At 40.2% G+C, this 23,386-nt stretch overlaps 1 protein-coding gene across 1 annotated transcript; it reads left to right on the plus strand.

Annotated features, from left to right (window-relative positions):
* The first annotated feature begins 508 nt into the window (after positions 1-508).
* Positions 509-23,280, plus strand: gxylt2 (glucoside xylosyltransferase 2). The gene is made up of 7 exons (XM_080423131.1): positions 509-984; positions 9,028-9,226; positions 17,521-17,652; positions 17,850-18,101; positions 19,331-19,454; positions 20,885-21,057; positions 21,498-23,280. Exons 1-7 carry the CDS (start codon positions 671-673, stop codon positions 21,672-21,674), a joined length of 1,371 nt encoding a protein of 456 aa, XP_080279257.1. The 5' UTR covers positions 509-670; the 3' UTR covers positions 21,675-23,280.
* The last annotated feature ends 106 nt before the right edge of the window (positions 23,281-23,386 follow it).

Here is a 23,386-nt window from a genome sequence, read left to right on the forward strand (position 1 = left end):
ATTGTTGATTCTTACCCTTTTCCGCACATCGTATCCAAAAAGTAAAGGTAGTCTCTACTGCTCTCAGGTGTTTTACATTTTAGCGGTCAAGAAGATGTAAGCGACGGCTTGAAACAAGCGTTTAAATCGCTTTTTTAGTCAGCCTGTGTGCCATGTTTTCCCCAATGCAACCTTAACGGGAGCAGTACTGCGCATGCGGACGGGGGTTGACTGGCCACAGGCTGACTAAAAAAAGCGATTTAAACGCTTGTTTCAAGCCGTCGGTTACATTTTATTGAGCGCAAAAATGTAAAACATCTGAGAGCAGGGGGGAATGCCGTTACTTTTTGGATACGATGTGGGGAAAAAGGTAAGAATCAACAATATTGGTCACCGTTCGCGGGAACCCCACGTAGCGGGACCTCTTCTCGGAGCTATACAGCGGAGGGAGAGGTTATACTGCTATAGTTACGGTAAAGCCACCAATAAGCCACTCCTCCAGTGAGTAATGTTTCATGGATGTGATCGTGGAGCTCTTCTCTGTATCATCTGCTGCTCTGCAACCCGAGGAGCGCTAACAAAATGTCAACTCTAGGTGTTATTCTTCTCCACTCGCAGACAACATGAGAGGATCTTATTTGTTCGCCTGTTGTTCAAAGTGCCACAACAACAACAACAACTCGGTCTCACCATGCGAATTCACTGCAAACTAGTTGTGATCGCCGTGTGTTTCGGAGTTTTTCTACTTTTGTACTTTTTCGGGGGGAACGCCGCTGCAGACGATCCACTCCTGAAAGAAGTTGTTGATGTGGATTATAACTCTTCTCCATCGTCTCCACGACCAGAGCAAGAAGAAGGAGAAGGACACAACGATGTTGCGTTCAAGTTCACCCCAAAATCCCACGTCGAAGCTCGCATTATTCGCATGGGAGCAGAGCCACGCAATAATAAGGAGCGAAAAGAAGCGACATTTCTCAACAGAAGGGACCATGTGAATGCAAAGAGGTGAGAGCGTTTCTTTTCCCCCATCGTTTTTGCAGGGTTGGTGATGTGTGATTGCGTTTCTCTCCACGCCTGTGTTTCCATTTTGAACACTAAAGTATATGATGTACTATTTTATTTTCAAGCAGCAGCTGTGCCTCATGGGCACCTTTTGTCTCGTTTGGAAGTTGTGGAACGAGTCTATCTTTTTTCCCCTTTTATTTTTAAGTAGGGTAATTCTCAATCAGTAGCCTACTTGTCAAATGAAAAAATAATTAATAATAAAAGACTCGTTCCACAACTTCCAAACGAGACGAAAGGTGCCCATGAGGCACAGCTGCTGCTTAAAAATAAAATAGTACATAATATACTGTAGTGTTGAAAATGGAAACACTGTCTGCCAGGCGTGGAGAGAAGAGCAATCACACATCAACACTGCAAACGATTTTCTTTTTTCTCCCCCATTTGACAAGTAGGCCAATTCTCTCAAATCTAATACCCTTCTGTGCCCAAGGACACTGACTGGTATCACAATAGCTATGATCTGTCAATGCATCATTTTGACTTGAATTGATGATATTTTCTATATTTCCATTTCTGAGTATCTGTCTGTGTAAAACATGCCCCTTGAATCACATCCTCTATCTAGTTTGAAACTGAACTGATTGACATGTCATTAGCTAGATTTTCTTTCCTGTTCTTTTTTTACTACGACGTTATTAAATAATGATACAGCCTCATTCATTTATTATATGTGACCTCTAGATGGAATTGATATCACCCACAGTGGGTTTATGAATGCCCATGAACAAATAATAATAACAGAAAAATCGGTTAAAAAGGGTAAAGGTCACCTTGAAAGATGTGCATTTATATACAATAATAAAATATGAAAACGGAATAGATTTGGTAACATCTTCTCCGACAGGATGCTGCAATACTGATGCAATGTGTGTATTGTAGAGAGAACTCATTGTTGACCGTTGACAGTTGGCAAAGTCTGGGAGGATTCATGGTGGTGGGATGACAAGCTTGTCAGCTGTGATTCTCTGGCTCAGTGGTATTCGACCCTTTTCATATCAAGGGCCATTATTTATTCGGCATTTGAGCCACGGCCCACCGCTTGATGAGATGTAGCCTCTAAGACCCAAAACTTAGAATATTTTGTTGTCATTGGATAATATTTTGTCCACAATTCCATGCTGTATGGATGTGGTACCATAGGACAGATAACAGGCCAATGTTGATCAAAATAACAATTCTTCTACATCCTCTAATTGTGTAGACAAATGAAGTAATGTTTAACGATAATTTAACTCTTGAGAGCGTAAAATGAAACCAAATGGTCCATTTGGTTTGGCATTTTACGCTCTCAAGAGTTAAAGATCTAATAAGCGTCCATTTGGTTACCAACTCTCCATCATTTAGCTGGGGACCACCTGGATCCCCCTCAAGGACCACTGGTGGTCCCCGGACCACTGGTTGAGAACCACTGCTCTAGCTGGTAAAAAAAAGAAAAGACTTCTAGATAATCCCATTTTGTCTTCACCTTATTGCAGGGCCTTGCAGACAATAGGCAAGAGTTTAGCTTTTGCTATTTCTGTTCAAGGATGGAGGCATTTTAATAATGTCTTCTAATTTAAGCCCATACATCCTCTCTTTCAGTCTGTGTTGAATGCCATTTGATAACATAATAACCAAAATGTGGTTGTGGAAAAGCCAATATTCGCCCGCAAAGCTTTGCTTGTATGTTGCCCGTCCTGTTCAGAAGATGAAAGCCGTAGAGGCGTTATGTTGAGAGAGAAGACCTTATTGTCCTCCCTGGAGCCTCACTCTTGCATGTGTGCTCTGCACAGATAAGGGATATTGGGTGAAAGGGTCACTTGTGACTGTGGAAAACGGCTAACAGGTTTGGCACACACACAAGAGCGAATGGGTGTGATTAGGAGAGAGCACACTGCATCTCCCTACTGCAGCTTTGTAACTCAAACATTGGTGCTGCTGCTGGATTTAAAAAAAAACTGCCATCAGTAATGCTCAGAAAATGACATTCATTTGGGTAACTAGGACATGGGTCTATAAAGGGATCAAAAGCAAAGCAAATAATCCATTATTTATTTGGTCAGAATTTCTGAAACATCCAGTGGTTGTCCCTAAATTATGCTTATCTTTTAACCCGTTAAAACCCGGGAAAGCATCTGTGTTTTTAGATTTGAGCGTTGGCTATTCGAAAATAGCAGATATACAAGCTCACAGCGCGTCACTTCGTGCCGCACTGCGAGCTTGTACATCTGCTATTTTTGAACATTTTTTAGAAAAATCTTGAAAGTGTGAGAACTACTGATTTGGAAGGCATTTTGTAGAATCGGCCTCAGGTCGTAATGGGAGAAGGAAACCTTTACCTTCCTTGACAGTTTTGGGACAGTAGGACAGTAGTGCTTGGGTTGCTAAATAATTTTACACCCTGTATCTCCTAACAGGGAGTAGTCTTATTTCCTGCCCTGCACACTTTAATGGACAAACAATCCCTGCTTTTTCCTAATCCTTTCATTTCCTCATTACACATCACTCTACTTCCTGCGGCCAAAAATAGAGTGAAGAGCAGCAGCTCTGTCCCAAACAAACTTTAGATTAAAAGGCTGTGGGGAAGACATTGCCAAAAACAATTTGTGAAAAACGTGTGACAGGCATTGCTAGGGATTCCAGTGTTCACTCTTGTTTATTCTTTTAAATAATGAAACTCTACCTCCAATGCCAAATCATTAAGAAATAACTCCCATAGCTGTCAACCTGTCACCTTTATTCAGACTGAATAATCGCCTGTTTGCACAGGTTTACACCAGTGTTGATCATCTCTGTGTAAACAAATCCCCACACTATTATGCCAAATACAGTTACAGTAGGCAGTGATTGGTATGACCGTACCTGGAGACCTTTATGCCTTGTTTATAAAACCGTCATCTTGCATGACTGAATGAACGCTCTACTAGCTGTGCTTTGAAATCTCCCTGCTCAACCAAGCATCCTGATATGGTTGAGGAGGGAGTCTGCTCACGTGGGCCTCTTCAGTGGCTGTTATCTGTCCCTGGGTAACTGTCTTTCAGCTTCTGGTTCTGGACAGCTAGTTATGGAGGGCAGGGAGGAAGACATCACAATGTGTGAAACGCTGTCATTGGAAATCGACACATAATAGTCTCTTGTAACGGCATCCAATCTATATATATTGATAGGAAGTTACTGTGTGCAGTTTTTGAATGAAGCCACACAAATTATAATGTAGTGTGCAGTAGTGACGCCGCACTATACAGGACAAATCCGGATGCATCGTCCCCACATTGACAAACTGGCAGCTTGTGGGCATGGCGATTAGTGTGCATGGTGATAGTCTACGTCTCCGTAAAAAGGAAATGGCGATCTTTTTAACTAATTAAGGCCCTTTCTACAAATTCCTTCTAAATCAGTAGTTCTCACACTTTCAAGATTTCAAAAATAGCAGATGTGTGAGCTTGTATATCTGCTATTTTTGAATAGTCAATGCCAAAATCTAAAAAGGCACAGATTCTTTCCTGGTTTGAATGGGTTAAATTCTTCCCAATTTACAAACATTGAGACTGCACGGGCAGGTGCCGGTCGCATGTAAATCAAATTTCAACAGATCCCCAAACCTGTTGTTTTGAGGAGCACTGGTTTCGGTTCATTCAACATCCTGTGTGTAGGCTGGTCTCCCAAGAGAGACGCTGGGAAGTTAAGCCTTATTCACACTTTGCCGTGTGACGGTGTCGCATACCGAGAATAGCCGACCTTGGACCCCCATATGTGTGCAATTTAGGTTTTATGGTGTGACTATTTTCATGCCAACCCCCTGAACAGTGTCTGTGGTAAGTTTGGTGCTAATCGGAGCAACGGTGGCCCCCAGGGGCCCCGTGGCAGACCCCTGAACGGTCTTTTTCTGCCCAGTTTGTTGCGGATCGGAGCAACGGTGCACCTCGCAAGTCCAGATGTAGCATTTGTCGGTCCAACCACCCCCACCCTCTTGGCAATTTTAATATAGGAGGTCCTCCTCAGGATATAGTGTCGGCGGCGGCCATTGTGACCAATCAGATTGTTGAATGTTACAGCCAGAGTAGTAACCACGTAGCAAGGATTTTCTCTATGGAAAACCTTTAAAATAGCAATTGTACATGTCAAATAAGTCAAGATTGAGCAACTGTATGGGCTATTTGGCACCTAAAATGTAAACAGAACATATTTTTGTAGAAGATCAAGAGAGAAAGGAGTCTTTTTGTGGGTAAAGTAAAAATCCCCAACAACTAGTTTTTTCTTTGGTGCAATGGGAAATGGAAAGTGTGGAAAAATTCATGTGGAAAAATTAAAAAAGCCTTTAAATAGTATGGCTAATTGTTTTGTTGAACTGTAGGTGAAATAGAGATGGTTTCCAGATGAGCCAGCACTGTTCTCACAAGCTTTTTGGATCCCATAGCCTGGGGAGGACGATTGCTCTGTGATTGGCTAATGTCTTGTTAACTTGTAAGGATACACAGTACTACATCTCATAGCCTGGAGGGAAGATTACAAATGCGTGTTTCAGAAATAGGGAGCCAACATGGATGGACCCAAATTGGCCCTCCCCCGGATCTGGCAAAAATCGAACTTTGCATATTTTAAAATGAACTATAATGAGAGTGTATAATGAGATTTTTATGTTCTTGCACAACACATTGTCACCCACTCCTTTATACCTGGTATTTACTTGTGACATAACAATGTACTTGAATTTGAAGTTCTTGTCAAGACTGATTCTTACAATGTGGAGGAAGAGCATATTGGATATGCTGTTAGGGCAAGGAGGAGTTAGATGCCCGCCAGTACTGCCAAGTGCCAACCATAATGAAAAAGTAATGTTTGCTAGAATACATACACAAAGGTAGACGTGCTGTTGGTGCACTCTCATTGCTCTTCCCTGATGATTTGAAAGGGGATGTCTACAGGCAGAGTGCTCTTTTAAAGGCACACTCTCTAACCAGTAATGAATCCAGGTCCCTTTGTACTCGGCTGTGAACTCTCAGAATGTTTTCCAGATGTGTGGAGTAATGCTGTGCTGTAACACATTACCTCATGTGTATAGACTGTACATGCTTCATGCAAAAAGGAATAGGGCCTGTAGTTTTCATACAGAAATCATCTCACGGTCCATCATTTATTTAACTTCACAGTTTTACTTGCAACATACTTACACACATACATAGCATCATAGGATGTACAAAAGGCAGTGTCGTAAGGTGAAAAGGGAAAGATGTATATGACAACCTTGAAGGCAGATTACCTAATCTGTGCTTAATCATTATCCCTCGGCCATGCAGAAAACAACGTGTCATGCTTGGAGATTATCCTCCAACACACCTGTAAAATTTCACCATTCCCTTCGATTTTCTAGCACACTCGTTTGCTTCATTCAGGCTCAAAGAGGAAAATCCTCTCTTTTGGCAGAATAGAACTCGTTCCATCACTCCCTCCCGAAAACCGGCAGACAAAAGATGTTTTGTTCGTATTTTTTCTTTTTTCTTCTTATTTTTTGACTGTAGGCTAGCAGTCTTCTCTCCCTTCAGTTGTGCCAACATTTACATTTACATGTGTCATTAAAACCAGCCCCGCACATCGTATTTGTCCGACAGACTCTGAATATTGGCCTAGCCTCAGGCTCCACACTACACATGTTTCCCTTTTTATGGTGGGGATTGGTCTGTGCTGCTGAGTCTATTTGAATTCAACTACAGTTCTACCTCTGCAGAGAGAGATTTTTTTCTTTCTTTTTTAACATCAGATAAAGGCACTCCTTGTTTTTTGAGCGTGGAAGAACAAAGCCCAGTGGGAACACAGAACTACAGACATGGAGAAATAGTGGCGGGGAAGATGGGGACTATTGAACACTACAAGACAGGCAGCGATGCCTTTGAGGAAGTGTTGAGCACGTACCCTGCACAGCAACATCCAGCCTGTTTTTTAACCCATTAAGGCCCTAGGCCTATTCTTCAAATGTCTTCTAAATCCTAACAGTTTTTTTAAAACACTTATGTTGCTATATTATCAGTGGTTCTCAAACTTTTTCATGTCAAGGACCCCCAAAATTATATGTATCTCAAAATATTTTGTTCCAGGGACCCGCAGAAGTAAAGATTTGAGTTAAAAATGTTCAATTTAAAAAAATATATATATCCAAAGATTTGCACACAATTTCACGCAATTTTTCTACAAGCTCATAGCGCGGCACTCTGTGCCGTGCTATGAGCTTGTATATCTGCTATTTTTGAATAGCCAAAGTATAAAACTAGAAAAAGTGCTCCTCGGAGCACAGGTCTCCGCCAGGTCAGGTAGGTTATTTTGGCCTCCTGGTGGCGCTATAATAGGCCAATGTGAAAAGGGTGCCATTTAGTATAGGCCGTGCACGGCAATCGGACACTGCATGCATGATTTGAGGCATTTTGTTCTAAAAATGTGTTTAGCTAAATTTGACCTGCTGGTGGCGCTATAACAGGCCAATGTTAAAAGGGTGGCATTTGTTCCTCAACGTAGTGCAAATGTGCATTCAAAGTTTCACCGCAATCGGACGCTGCGTTCATGATTTGCGGCATTTTGTTCAAAACGGGCCACTCCTGCAAACATTACATGTCAATGTTAGCCAATCAGGATGGAATATGAAAAAACAAACAGATCCGTCTTGATCACATGACTATAGAGATCATGTGTACCGATTTGCGTGAAATTTGGATCAAATCTGAAGGCTTAATATCAAAAAATGTGTTTTACATAAGTCTGCCTCCTGGTGGCACTATAAAAGGCAAATGTGAAAAATGGCAAAGGTTTTTCCTTGGCCTCTAGAGAGTGTGCATACAAAGTTTTACACTGATCGGTGCAGTTATAGGTAAAAACACGAATCGGCCTGTTACAGCGCCACCATGAGGTTGATTTGAACATTTTCAAATGGCATTTCTTCCTCTGCCTAATGGGAATGTGTGTGCAAAATTTCACGGAAATTGCATGCTGTGTTCATGATTTGAGGCATTTTGTTCGAAACGGAGTACGCCTGCAAACTTTGAAAGCCAATTTTTGCCAATCAGGATGTAATATGAAAAATCTGAAATGAGCCATTTCTTTTAATGACTATAGAGATACTGTGTACCGATTTGCGGGATCTTTGGCCCAAATCTGTAGGAGTACTGTCCAAAAATGTGTTTTGCACAAATTGGCCTCCTGGTGGCGCTATAAAAGTCCCATGTGAAAAATCTGGATCAGAGGTTCTGCTCTGGCATCCAGGGAGTGTGTGTGCACAGTTTCGCTGCGATCAAGCCAACGGTGCCAGAGATTAGCTGTCCACAAAATGACAGAATGATGGACAGACGGACACACACACGGACGGACGGACGGACGGACGGACAGGGGGTAAAACATACTCTCTCGCCATGCCTTTCGGCCTGGTGGAGACAATAATGGTTTAAGTGGTTACACAGATGTGTTTCCGGTTTTAATGGGTTTAAGTGTAAAAATGGACCGGTTAAATTAACACCCAGGGGGGTCAGAATGTTGCTCTGTGCTCTGGCTACCTGGTAAGGAGATTTACTAGGATGTTTCTGCAGCATGTGCAGTCATTTTCAACGTTGGGTCCGGTCCGGGGGACCTCCAGGGGTCCATCCATGAGGGGGCTCCAGGACGTCCCCAGCAAAATGATTAATAGTTAGGAACTAAATGGACCCGTCCTGGTCTATAACTCAGAGTGTGCAGAAATGCACCCTTTACTGGCCCATTTGGTAACGTATTATGTAGATTATGTACACTCAATTAAGAATTTTACCATGTAGACTGGCGTTCCAGAGATAAATATGGGGCTCTGTGGCATGGAGGTCCATGCATATCAAACAAGTAAATTGTTGTGCAGCATGTGACATGTTGTAAGGTGGTAAATAGAGCTTGCATGCTTCTGCTTGACATGTGTCTATAATTAGTTGTGTGTGTGTGTGTGTGTGTGTGTGTGTGTGTGTGTGTGTATCATTTGTATTTATTTATTTACTGTAGACAAAGGAGTGATGTGGGCCGGGGCATGTGGAAGCGGGTCGGTGCTGCTGAAGAGGTCATGCACCTGGCTGTGGTTGCCTGTGGGAACAGGCTGGACGAGACTCTCACCATGGTCAAATCGGCGCTCCTGTTCAGCATAAAGAGGATAAAGTTTCACATCTTTGCCGAAGACCCTTTGGCCTCGCAGTTTGAAAAAGGGGTAAGTGGGCTTAATAAGCGGCTGGGGCCAGAATTTGTGTCTCACTGTGCAGTGCTTTTAAATTAAGTTTTTAGTTTTCATGTTTGTGTATATTACATGGAAGTTGTTCAGATATGTTTCTTCTTGCCATTTCAACTGCACAAGATTCACAATTCAATGTTGAAGTAAAACTTCACAATCATCCAGATGCGCTCATAAAATATGCTCACGATTCATGGCCTTCTAGAAAGAAGGCAGCATGTTCTAACTAACACTAAAGACAATACATATATTGTAAGATTTTGCTCAGCTGCTGATTAGCCTACTACTCATATAAAACACACATAAATACAAATCAAAATAAATAAAAGTCACCTATGGTACCCTTTCTCTTCTTCTGACTGCATGATTTGAATAAAAGAAAAACTCTTTTAAACTCATGTCATTTGAACAAAAATGATTATCCTTGATCATATAATAAAGTATAGACGTAGTTGTGTAAAAAAAACACCTGCGATTTGTTGCCAAAAACTATTGATTACCAAATTAGTTGGCAATACATTTAGCAATTAATTTTAAGTTATTAAATTGATGATTTCGTTGCAGGCTTTATATATTATATAATTATCCTATTGGCTTTCAATGGGTATTGATGACCAGATTTCAGTGCAAGCAAGGTCTCCCCCAGAATTTAGCCATTTCCAGTTCGGTTATTATACTCTAATGCAGATATATTATCTGTTAGTTTTTTTTTTTTTTTGTCACTTAGAATTTTTATTCATTTTTTTACACACACATACATACAATACACTACATAAACACGAAAGCAAAGAACGGAACAAAACAAAACAAAACAATAACCAACAGACTTCACATATAGCCCAAAAGAAAAGAAAAAACACACAACCAACAAAAGAAAAAACAAACACTAAAAGACAAACATTTTTAAACTGACAACTTTTCAGATATGCAACTTCTTATTACAATGGCATTTCACAAGTGATTTTCCTTTCTTTTCTTTTTTTTTTGCATCAAATGTCTTTTCCCACACCCTCACGGTCCATTAGAGTTCTTGTAGTTTGTCCATTTTACCCATTTATTTTCCATTTGTGTTTCCTGGAGTCTCAGGCGATGTGTTATTTTTTCCATCACATATATCTCCTCCATCAGTTCTTCCCACTGTCCTTGTGTAGGAATGTCAACCTGTCCCCATTTCCTAGTGATGGCCTTTTTCCCTGCTACCAATAAAATCTTAACCAAATACCTGTCCTCCATCGTTATATTTCCCGCCTCTAGGCTACCTAAATATAGAATCTTACTTTCCATAGGGATATCATAACCCAACATCTCCTGTATTTGTTTGTGTATCATTTTCCAGAAAACCTCAAGTTTATTACACTTCCAGAAAACATGTGAATGGTCTACGTTTACTTCCCCACACTCCCTCCAGCATTGAACCTGTTTATTTAACTGTTTACTTTTAATTTTTGGGGTTATAAAGAACCTGGTCAGATTTTTCCAGGAGAACTCCCTCCAGACCCTTGAATTGGTGGATGTTTGATGGACCCTCCACATATTTGTCCAGTCCCGTTCTGTAATTTCTATATTAAGTTCAGTTTCCCATTTTTCTTTTATATAATCAGTTGAATGTTTGTTAGTCATCAATTTTCTATACAATCCGGATATAATCCGTATCTCTTTTCCTTTGTATATATTTATCATAATTTGGATCACACCATTCACTTCTCCAGACGGGGTCCCCTGGATTTCCTTCAAGTAGTAATCCCTTAGTTGCAAGTATCTAAAGAATTCATGCTTATCCAAGTCATATTTGTCACTGAGTTCCTTAAAGCTCTCCAGCTGCCCATCTTTTATCAAAGTACACCATGCCGTCATGCCTTTGTCATACCACTGTTTGAATCCTCTGTCATATACCGCCGGTTTAAATGCTCCATCAAAAGCTATCCATTTTAAAGTTTTTATTTCCTCCTTCAACTTGTATTTTTTAACTATTTTAAACCAGATTTCCAATGTAAATAATGTAACTGGGTCGATAAGATGTTTATTTTTCTTAAAATATTCATTATCTCCTAAGACACTCTGAATGGGTTTGTTATCAACTACTTTCTCCATCTCTTTCCATTTGGATATGTATTTAGGATTACACCAACAGATAGCATACCGTATTTGAGCGGCTTCATAGTACATCTGTAAATTAGGGAGACTCATCCCACCCTTGTCCTTTGGTAGCTGAAGTGTTTTATACCTCACTCTTGGTTTCTTTCCATCCCAAACAAATCTGGAAATCATTCTATCCCATTTTATGAATTGTCCTTGGGCGACCTCTACTGGTAGAGCCTGGAATAGATACAATAGCCTTGCCAAAATGTTGATTTTTACTATCTCAATTCTAGAGTTCAAATCCAATGGTAAAGTAGACCACCTTCCAATATCTTTTTGAATTTTCTGATCAATTTTGGTATAGTTGGCCTCATATAGGGTGGACATGTTCTTAGTGATGTTCACACCCAGATATTTAATACTTTCTTGTTTCCAGTTAAAATCAAAAGTTTTCTGCACAAGTGCATTTGGTGTATAGTTTAAGGCCAAAATCTGGGTTTTCGCTATATTCACCTTGTAGCCGGATAAATGACCAAATGTTTCCAATATATTACCCAACACAGGGAGTGACTTATTTGGCGTTTCGAGGAATGTTATTACATCGTCCGCAAAAAGCCCTATCCGATGTTCCTTGCCCTTGACCACAACGCCTTGTAGTTCTATATTTTGCCTCACGGCTTGCGCCAGAGGTTCTATAAAAAAATCAAACAGCGAGGGAGAAAGGCAACAGCCTTGCCTCGTAGAGCGTTGTAGATAGAATTTCTCTGACAAACTCCCATTAACTTTGATTCTGGCTGACGGTTGTTGATACAATGATTTTATACTTTGTACTGCCTCCTTATTAAATCCAAATCTTGTCATCACTGCATATAAGAACCTCCACGATACTCGATCGTAGGCAGTCTCTGCATCTATGCTCACTATTAATGTACTTGTTTTTGTCCGCTGTGCTTGTTCCACAACATGTATAGCCCTCCTTATACTGTCATGAGTCTGTCGCCCTATGATAAACCCAGTCTGGTCTTCATCAATCAAGTCTGTCATGAGGCCAGCCAATCTTTTGGATAAAATTTTTGTGTACAGTTTGTAATCTACATTTAAAATAGATATTGGTCTATAACTCCCACACTTTTCTTTATCCCTCCCTTCCTTTAGTAATACAGTAATTATTGCTTCCGACCATGACGCTGGTATTTTGTGTTTTTTCAATGTCCAATTAAAAGATGCAAGTAGAAGAGGTGTAAGCTCTTCCCTATACATCTTGTAGAACTCCACCGGGAAGCCGTCACTCCCGGGCGTTTTATTATTTTTAAATGAGCTAATTGCCTCCTCTACTTCTGCCAATGTGATGCTAGCTGTTAACTCATCATTCTGTATTTTCCCTATTGCGGGCAGATCTAACTGGTCTAGGTATGTTTTAATTTCCTCCTCCTCTGCTCCTTCAGTTTGTGTGTACAGGTCCTCATAGTATTGTTTAAATATCCTCTCTATGTCTTCAGGTATATATGTCAACTCATTTGTCTGAGGGTCTCTAATTTGACAAATATTACTCAGTACCTGCTGTTTACGTATTCGTTTAGCCAGTAGTTTAGTTGCCCTTGAACCAGCTTCATAATAATTTTGTTTAAAATATTTACTGTTTTTTTCGATCTCATCAAGTTGCGTTTCCTTTATTTTTGTTTTCAATTCTTTAATTTGTTGGAAATCATCCCCCTTTTTTGTTTTCTGGTACACCTGTTCCAGTTCCCTCAATTTTTTATTATTTTTATTGTAGATCTCTAATTTGGCCTTCTTCACTATTACCGATTCCACTATCAGTTTACCTCTGATTACTGCTTTCATAGCATCGAGAACTACTGTAGGATCCACTTCTCCATTATTATTTTCTTCTATATATCTTTGTATGTCATCTCTAACCTTCTCCTTACGCTGTTCATTATTCAACATCCCCATATTAAGTCTCCAATTTGTATTACGTATCCTGTTATTTAGTCTCATTTTTAGAATCACTGGGTTATGGTCTGATACATCCGCCCCTCTAATTTCACATTCTTTAACTCTATGGCTTTCACCTGTGTTTACAAAAAAATAATCTATTCTTGAATGAACTTTATGTGCCGCTGAATAATGAGTATAGTCAATTTCAAAAGGATGTAACCTTCTCCATATATCTATCAAGCCCATCTCCTCCAATGATACCTTTACAAATTTTGCTAACTGTGTCTTTCCTCTTTTCATACTTGACGTATCTTTCTTATCGCATAAAACTGTATTAGTGTCTCCTCCACAAATTAAAATTCCACTGGATTCCACGGCTATAATATCAAATAAGGATTTGAAAAAAGTCTTATCACTTTCTGGGGGTGCATAAATGTTTACCAAGGTCACCGGCTCATTATCCAACCTTCCTTTCACTATAACATACCTCCCTTCTTTATCTTTGATTTCTTTTTCGAAAATAAAATTAATTGTATTGGATATTAAAGTTATAACACCTCTTCTACGTCCCTCTCTATATGAACTATAGTATGAATTCCTGTAGCCAAACCTTTTTAATTTCTCATGTTCTGTTTTTGTTAAGTGAGTCTCTTGTAAAAAATATACTTGCATTTTTTCTTTTTTCAATTTTGTCATCACTCTTTGTCTTTTTATCGGTGAGTTCAGACCATTCACATTAAGCGACATTATTCCAACCACATTAGTCATCCTTATATCTTGTTTCTCTTCTTGTTACATATAGCCCTCTCATATCCATTCCATAACATCTGCCATCAGTTATCAGTTTCACACATACAACATAAAACACAGAATGTAACTTCCAAACACGGGGTAAAACCTCCGTGACCCCTAAACCCTCATAGTAGGGTGTGGGAGCAATCCCCGTCTTACACGGGGCCTCCCTCCTAGGCAAGCTAGTACTAATCCCAACCCTTGGGCTTCCCCAGCGCCTAGCCATCAACCTCTTTACAAAACAGAACTCTCCGTCGGTATTTTGTTATCCAAAATAAAGAAAAAACAGAAAATAATCCACCTTGTTATCAGATGAAGCCCTAATTTCTATCATAAATCCCATATTGAGTTAGTGCTGATCCTATAATTACCATTACATCAGACACAGGAGGGTTTGCTTCGGCTATTCTTTTTTTTTTTTCTTCCTCCTCGTATTTTACCTTCCCTCGTCATTTTCTTCTCCCCCCCCCCCCCTTCTTATCAACTCAAAGTTACCTCTTATTTTCAGCAGAAAGTACTCATTATTTTCTTATATTTTTATACACTTCCAGCTTTTCCTTAGCTCTTCTCATCGCTCCTCTCGTCTTCGTCTCTCGCTTCCACTCCGGTGATCCACGGCTTGTTTTCGCTTGTTCCCTCGCCTCCGCCGCCGGCTCCGCGATTCTCTCTGTCTCCGCCGTTGGCCCCGCACGGCCCTCCTCCTCCCCCGGCGAATCTGCGCGTCGCTCCCCGCTCGGCTTTCCCTTCACGAAGCCTCTCTCCTCCAAGGCTTGGGTGACTTCCTCCGCGCTGTTATACGTCTTTATCCCTTCTGGCCAGTGGATCCTCATCTTTGTGAAAGGAGTCTTGAAGATAATTCCCTTATCTTTTAGGATTTTTTTAGCTGGAAGGTAGTCTTTTCTCATACGGACAATTTCTGGAGGATAATCGTGGTCAAATCCTATTCGTTTGCCTCCTACTTGAATGTTCGCCTCCCACGCCTTTCTTAATATCAATTCTTTCGTCTCGAACTGTAGGAAGTTCAGTACGATGGACCTGGGGGGTGCAGACGGGTTGCTTGGTCTCTGGGTTAGCGCTCGATGTCCTCTCTGTAATTGTAACTGGGTCCCTTCGGGTAGGACTAGCTCCTCTTGAAATAGTTTCTCCATATACTTTATTACAGAGTTCCCTTCAATTCCTTCCTGTAGATTGAAGACCCTTAAATTCGTCCGTCTCGCCCTGGACTCGAGCTCCAAAAGTTTTGTTTGTAATATCTCCACATGGTCCACTAGCACCATCATGGCTCCGTCCGCCCCCCCTCTCCAGTCCTCCACCTCTGAAATGCGTGATTGTGCTTCGTTTGTATCCGACTTTAGCGTTGCTATTTCCTCGTCGTGTCTTTTCGCCCGGAGGTCCACCTCCCTGCGAAAGCCCGCAATCTCCTCCTTCATTTCTTTCTTTATTTCGTCTTTAAAAGCCGCCAGTTCCTGTTGTATTTCTTGCTTGAAGGATTTTAGCTCCGCAGTTATATCTGCGAGTCCCGCACGAAGCACTTCAGTAAGGCCCCCGTCCATTTTCAGACCCGCGCCTTCCTCGTCTCTTTTTCCTCCTTCGTTGTCGATGATTTCGCTACTTTGTCTTTCTGCTATATGTTTTCAGTTGTTTCTATGGCTTCATCTTTGTTTACTGTTCATTTATCTTCATATTTTTCCCACTTTGGTCCTTTTTTAATCTAAGTATTTTTACCGACTGTAGAGAGCTTGTTTGTTAAGCTTCTCCTCTCTCCGCCATCTTACCGGAAGTCTCAAAAAAAAAAAAAAAAAAAAAAACATTATCTGTTAGTTTTAAAATACTTACTTCTGCTATTAATATATGGCACCACTCAGAGATAATTCGAGGAAAGTGATGCACTTTTGTGCAACAGTTACTCATGGATGGATGAACTTGAATTAAATATCCTACTCTTGCACAGCGAAATGCAATCAATTGACAGTTTGTCGGTTTTCAATCCACCTATCTTGTATTGATTTGAATTAATTTAAGCTTATAACACAGGTGTTTTTTCACATTGTTATGATATTATTACCTATTCAAGGTTGCTTTTTTCCCAAGAGGGATGGAGGATTTCGGTAAACAAAATATTATTATTATAATAATAATAATAATTGTTATGATTATTATGAATAAATAAATACAAATATTATAATACTGAAAATAAATAAATCAATTTAGTGAAAAACAGCACAAATGAGGTAGTTCAGTTCAGACTGCTGTGTATTTATCCGTTTCTGATACGTGGCAAGCCTTGGATTCATGCTTTTAAAGTAGGAGTTGTTAAACATTCCTCCCGAGTCTGTAATAGATGACATCAAGATCAGAGCCTCTTGTAAACCCTTGCCTCTCTGACTCATTCTCGCATAGCACGGGCATTTGAGCCTTTTATCTCAAGGTTAGGGCATAATATATCATCAAGACATTCCACTGTACCCCATTACCATGCATCACTTCAAAGTCACCTCTAAAGAGGTGCCTGTCATGATTTTTCTTCTTAGTTCCAGTGATGATGCAATTAACCATCAGTCTATTCTCTATAAACTGTCACTTGATGGTGATATGAAGCTTTAATGCCTAATTTTGGATGTTTACTTTCATGTGCTCATGGGAAAATCCTATAATGTAGAAAGGAACCTGGCATGGTCAGAATGTTATTGTTGGGCTGTCAAATTGGAGCCTGTGTTTGCAGTAAGAACCTAAGTGCAGTTGCAGTGGTTGGAGATAGTTGAGTGCCTATGCATGCAGGCATTTCACTTAAGTTATTTTTATTAGGCACAACAAATGTTGACCAAATTGCTGTACAATGAATACAATTTGATATCAGAAAAACTTAAATCAGGAGTAGTAAAAAAAAAAGAAAAGATTATCCAACAATCTAGTTTTTTTATCTGTTTTATCTGTCCACCTTGCCAGCACAAACCATACCAATTCCTCTCACTTCTCCCACTCACTTCTGGTCCAAATTATTCAATAATGCTGACTATTATAGCAGGATTCAGCAGGCTAGAAAATCACGTGCTCTCAGAGGGTAAAGGCTGGATCTGTGGCAAGGTACACGTACCTCTGCTCCAGACATCTGTCTGAGTTGTTTCACTGCCCGAAAATAGAGAAACAGCTGGCAGCATTATGTTCGTTGTGGAACAACACGCCACCACAGGGCATGACATCAGTTTACATGGGCGTCTTTACAAACACACCCGTAAGCTACCTCCAAGAGAAGACTATCATCTGTCAAGAATAATGACTTGTTTCTGCTCAGTGAGGCGCTGATCCTCCTTTAACACCTTTACTTGTTCTCTACCTTTTCAGAAGCACACCGGGGACATGATCGCAAGTGATATCAACAGTGTGAATACACACCGTCTGTCTGTCATGGCCAGCTATAATAACTGAAATGTGTTCTGAGTAACCGTGTGCTGTTTCACTTTTAGCTGAACGAGTGGCCTAAAGCGATCTCAGCCAAGTTCCAGTATAAAATCTATCCCATCACCTTCTCAGTGGGGAACACAGAGGAGTGGAAGAAGCTCTTCAAGCCCTGTGCTGCTCAGAGGCTCTTTCTCCCCGTAAGACTTCACCACATTTTACTTCCATATTACATACTTTTTTTAAACTTATGCAAATATGCCGTATATATTGTATAGATAGATACACACATATGTAAATGTATAAATGTTTTTGAAAAGCAGTTAGTAAACTTTGCTTGTAGATAAGGTTTCTTTTATCATAATTGTTATTACACCAACTGTCAATGTGCCACCAGGTCATCCTGAAAGACGTGGACTCATTGCTTTATGTAGACACTGATGTGCTGTTTCTGCGTCCCATGGATGACATGTGGGCCTTTCTCAAGGCCTTCAACAGCACGCAGCTGGCGGCCATGGCCCCGGAGCACGAGATACCCAAGATAGGCTGGTACAGCCGTTTTGCTCGCCACCCCTTCTATGGTGTCACTGGGGTCAACTCGGGTGTCATGCTCATGAACCTCACTAGGATCCGCAAGACAATGTTCAAAGTAAGAGACAATCCCCCCACCCGTTACAAAACACTAAACAAAAAGGTCATCTCCCTTTTGTTATGATTATGGGATTATGGGTCATTTATCTGCTTGACCCAGTACATACATGTGTTGAATCACTCTCACACTGATACCATGACCATCAACAACTTTATCAGATAGACTGAAGTCTGTGCACAATGATACGAGATGCATGTTCTATTCATATTCATTCTGTTCTTTTCCTTGTCTCCTATCTTCTGGTCACGTCATGTGTCACTGTCCAATACTGTAAATCTTCTCTAGTCTAATAAACTTCAGAACTTGAAGTGTGATACTGCCTGGTGTCATCTTGTTCTCCAAGCTCATCACTCAATTGAACCATCACTCACCACCCTTAGTTAGACGGAGACTCTTAAAAGAAATGAAAAAAGTATTAGAAGGACTATCAGTCACCAGAACCAAGGACGGGTGTTTCCGATAAATCTAACATGGTTAAAATGGAGTTTGAAGTTATAATGGGTTTGTATAGTAAGGGGGCGTGTCTGAAAAGATTGATATCAAATATCTAAATATTCTATCTATCTTTTCTCCTGGAACTATTTTCTGCTAGAGATAGAGAATATGTGCTCTAAAATGCAATAACACGCAACGATAGTGTGAGTTTAACAAAAACTAATTGCGCAATGAAACCTTTTTTTCATACCTTGCTGAAATGAATGGAATCCAATGGCTTCCCAGAAGATCCAACAAAAATGGTTGGCAGTAATGTTAAGTATACATAAAGTCATATGTCAATGAGCTAAACATGGCAGACAAATTGTATGGTCCTTTAATTCTTATGTGGGCAGAAATGAGGGGAAATGTGTGTGTATGTATGTATGTATGTATGTATGTGCTCTCTTATCTGTGCATTAAAACAAAACAAAAAAAACATCTATTAAGCAAAAATATATATGCTGTACTTTGCAGTAGAGACAATTGTTTCTTTTTATTCCTGTCTTTGAGCCTGAGTTCCGCTGTCTCTACTGGCTCAGTGCTGAGTGGGCTGTGATTGAAGTGTGCTAATTGCCAGGCTGACATTTCAGGCGCCTGCGATCAGAAATCAATTTAGATGCTCTCCAGGACCCAATGAGCAAAATAAATTGCAGATTGAAGATCAAATGTAAATGTACCCTGCTTTGATTATGTGGAGAGAAAAAGGCCACTCAAGCTGTTAAGAAAAAAGTCCCTTCTTTCCTTTTCAGAACAGCATGATACCCAGTGGTCTGTCGTGGGAGGACCTTCTACACCCTCTTTACCAGAAGTACAAGAACCACATCACCTGGGGGGACCAGGACCTCCTGAACATTATTTTCCATTACAACACAGGTAACACCCCACCTCCACCCCACCCTGCCTTTCCCACTGTATTTGTCAGACCACTGATAAGTAATGATCTAGATCTAACTGCATGTCATTCTTTCGTGTCACTGCTGCAAATTGCATAGCTGCACCAAGTGCAATAATTTGTTTATCCTATCTTATATGAAAACTGGCTTAAATCCTGAAAGATTAATAATATAAAAAAATGATAAACCGTGCTCTGACTTCGCTGGTGCGCTGTCCTCTTAAAACAATGACTTTTAAACGAGTGAAGGGTCACACTCAGTGGCAAGAGTGAGTATTATTTTATTTCTCCATGTCTTTACAAGAGAGAACAAACGGTTCAGCTGTCCAGCCTGTACAGGCGAAGGCTGGATAGCCGAAACGTTTAAATGTAATATAAACATTTTGAATAGAAATTTCTCCTTAATCAGAATGGTTCATTGGTCAATGCAGTAAAACTATGTTTATTTATGTGTTTGGGAGTCAAGCATGCTCAGAGACACAGATACAATATTTTGAATCTGAGGATGAAAATGTACTCAAAATATAAACCATAATGTGCACTCTGATATATTCTGCACGCAGTGCAATTTTGCTTTTAGGCGCATATATCAATATGTAAATTCCAACGTTTAATGCATTATCAGCACAATACACCTCTTCTCATATGTGCATTATGGGTCAACCAGTTGGTGCAGAAGTCTACGTCATGAATCTCAATCTGTAAACGCAGCATTGTCTGGCTGTAGGCAACACCAGAGTACCAGGTGCAGTCTCCAGATGTGTGTATTATAAAGTGCTCAGAGCCACAGGCAGAGTTGTTGGCGCCGCTGTTTGCCTGACAAGATGATCACTGAGGCAGCCACGAAACATAAAAACACAGCCACGTGGATTCGCCTGTGTGTTCATGTTTCTGTGTTTGTTTGTCTGTGTCGTGTGCCTTTCCCTGCCTTCTCCATAGAGACCCTGCAGTCTGTACATAGATTGTACCAGCTCATGCGTTGGCGGTCTGTCATCCATTCACAGATGGATGCATTTTGGTACACACAAAGAGCTTCCAATTGGATGATTAATTTGATCTTTTCATATTTATTTATTTTATTTCACTTTCAAACAACAAACCATGATCCATCTTTGTTTAATATATTATATCATATACATTTTTGTGAATAAAAGAAAGAATGCTGTTTCATATAATAGTTAGGCCAACGTTTTGCAAGCTTCCTCCGTCACCGTCAGGGTCTGAATGACCCTGACTTTGCATCGGAGCTTGAGTATGCTATTTCAGTTAAACGGAAATCTTACAAAACCTGGTAGATTTAGGTTTACCATACTATATGCTGGCAGGACCTCTCCTGGTGTTCATTGCATTAGAAATGCACGTGGAGATGATCTGTAATAAACATGTAATGGTGTGTGCCTCTTGTTTCCAGAGTGTCTCTTCACCTTTCCCTGCCAGTGGAACTATAGGCCTGATCACTGTATGTATGGGAGCAACTGCAAAGGTGCTGAAGAGGAAGGGGTGTCCATTCTCCATGGGAACCGTGGAGTGTATCATGATGACAAGCAGCCAGCCTTCAAAGCGGTCTATGATGCAATCCATGATGTGAGTGAGCCTCTAATGTATGCACCCCCACATATATTGTGTATATACAGTATGTATACCCCACAGTAAATGTACAAAAGCAGGAAATCTATAGATTGTGTGTACATTTCCCAATGAGGGTGTATGTACTTCCCAGTTTATCTACATTTCCCTGTGGAATGGTAAATGTATACATTTCCCAAGGTAAATATGTGAATCTAGATCTGTTGGGTTAGAGATGTATTACCGGGAGATGTGTTTCTATCCACATTTACTGGGAGATCTATAAACTTAAGTCGATTTACTGCTGGAAAACTAGAGATAAAACCATCCTGATTGTCTTTGTTTATTGTAACACCCACACACACACCCACACACACACACACACACACACACAGACACAGACACAGACAGACACAGATATATAAAAACTGACACTTGTCCATTTCTCTGTTCTGCAGTACCCTTTTGAGGAAAACCTGTTCCAGTCACTATTTTACCCCATCCAGACCAAGTTCCTGGACACTGTCAACACGCTGTGCGGCCGAATCCCACAGGTCTTCCTCAAGCAGATAGAGAAGACAATGAGAAAAGTATATGAGCAGAAAGTGGTACGCCACGCGAAACCTAAACAATAGCTGATGGAACAATGGACAGAGTAAACGTTCAATCGACATAACTGGGGACCATCTTGCTATGGTTTATGAGTCAGGATCTGCCAGTTATGTCAGGATCTTCCAGAAGCCAAGGCTCTGAAATGAACAGTAGGATCAGATTGTGTTTACTGTTGTCTTCAACACAAAACACATGATATTCAACTTCCTTGGACTGGAGTTTTTTTTTCTTCTTCTTTTTATGGCGACTGTGATAATTGACCCTTTGTCAAGTCCGGCCCTTGGTCCTGTCCCTCTTCGTGTCCATTGGTTGCTGTTGCTTGCTTGGACAAAAATCCTCTCTCTCCATCCACTACCATTGAACAAAGGTGTTTTTCAGTTGCTTCGTATTGATATTTAATGTATTCAATTCTTATTTTAAACTTGGCAGGAACAGTGAACAGGAACAGCTTGGGTGCAGTATAGTCACTGGGCATAATGTGGTTTATTCTCTCCAAAAAACTGGATATTTTTCAAGATTTTAGCATACTCAGCAAGTCAGCATAAACAACCAGATGGAGGCGGTACCGGGGTCGGAATGAGCCTGCTGGTTGGTCGGTCAGGGACCAATCAGAAGGCTGACTAAGGGTCCATTGTATGACTAACTATGGACAAGCATCCAGTGCCGGTCCCTTTACACAGAACCAGGGATCCAGAGATCAAGATTCAGTTTGCCTTATTACTGTTTTACAATGTGCATAACCTGGTTATGTACAGATGTACAGTGGGTAAATGAATGACAATGTTGGGAAACTGTGTATGCATTGTCTTTTGTGTGTGTGTGTGGGGGTCCTAACAGAAAACATTTTCGGCAAACTTATTTTTGTCAACTACATGTTGCATGAAAATATGTGCCTTGAAAGGAGTACCTTTTTGTCTTTTTTCTGTAAAGGTGTTTTTACAATCCAAAATCTAATTTGCCTTTGAGGGGCATTGGTGATATTTTTTATTATAATTTTTTTAATGTTAAGTAAAGGCTGTTTTTTTTGGTAGGTTTTTACTACTTGATGTAGTAGGTAAAGAAACCACTGTTCAAATATCACATGAATGTTTTTACCAATAACTTGAACAATACGTGTGTGAAGGAGAACAATGGAGAGCTGTATACGTACCTGCTGTGCAGCTGCCTAATGTCACTGACAGTATTAAATGCAACAAAACACCGCAAACATGAATAGTGATGTTACATACAGAATGTTAAAATGCACTTTTGGACAGAGGTGATTTTTAAGAGGACCGTATGATAGTTTGTACTTTGTATTTTCAATGTAGATGCTACACTGACAAGTGAACCAAAAAGTGCTAGCATTTAAAACTATGAACTAGAACTGAATATGTGCCATATAAATAATTTTAAACTGTAATGTTTACAGTTAAAAAAAAAAGAAAGATATAGACCCATGTCTATGAAAAGGTATCTTATTTTGCAATATATTTGGTATGGTGTGAATACAAGGGCAATATATTTTGACAACACGACAGTCAATGTGGTGTGTTGGCCTATATGTATCAAGTTATTCAAACTGGAAACTGAAAATAGCTGTACAGTTAACCATATTGGTGTTACTGAATAAAGCAAAGCAAAACAGCATCTGTTTAAGCATCATTGATATAATTCAAATAAATGGATCGGACAAAATACTGTTTACTACAGTATATACATGTTGAAATACCCCTTTTAATGTTTTTTATTTATT

The sequence above is a fragment of the Gymnoscopelus braueri genome (assembly GCF_963280865.1).
Source record: "Gymnoscopelus braueri genome assembly, chromosome: 3".
Taxonomy (NCBI): Eukaryota; Metazoa; Chordata; class Actinopteri; order Myctophiformes; family Myctophidae; genus Gymnoscopelus; species Gymnoscopelus braueri.

What these genes read in the sequence shown, in the direction of transcription:
- gxylt2 (XM_080423131.1), top strand. Translation starts at nt 671, where the DNA reads ATGCGAATTCACTGCAAACTAGTTGTGATCGCCGTGTGTTTCGGAGTT. An exon ending in CCTCGCAGTTTGAAAAAGGG is followed by an intron (nt 9,227 to 17,520) that starts GTAAGTGGGCTT and finishes TTTCACTTTTAG; the next exon opens with CTGAACGAGTGGCCTAAAGC. An exon ending in TCTATGATGCAATCCATGAT is followed by an intron (nt 21,058 to 21,497) that starts GTGAGTGAGCCT and finishes TCTGTTCTGCAG; the next exon opens with TACCCTTTTGAGGAAAACCT.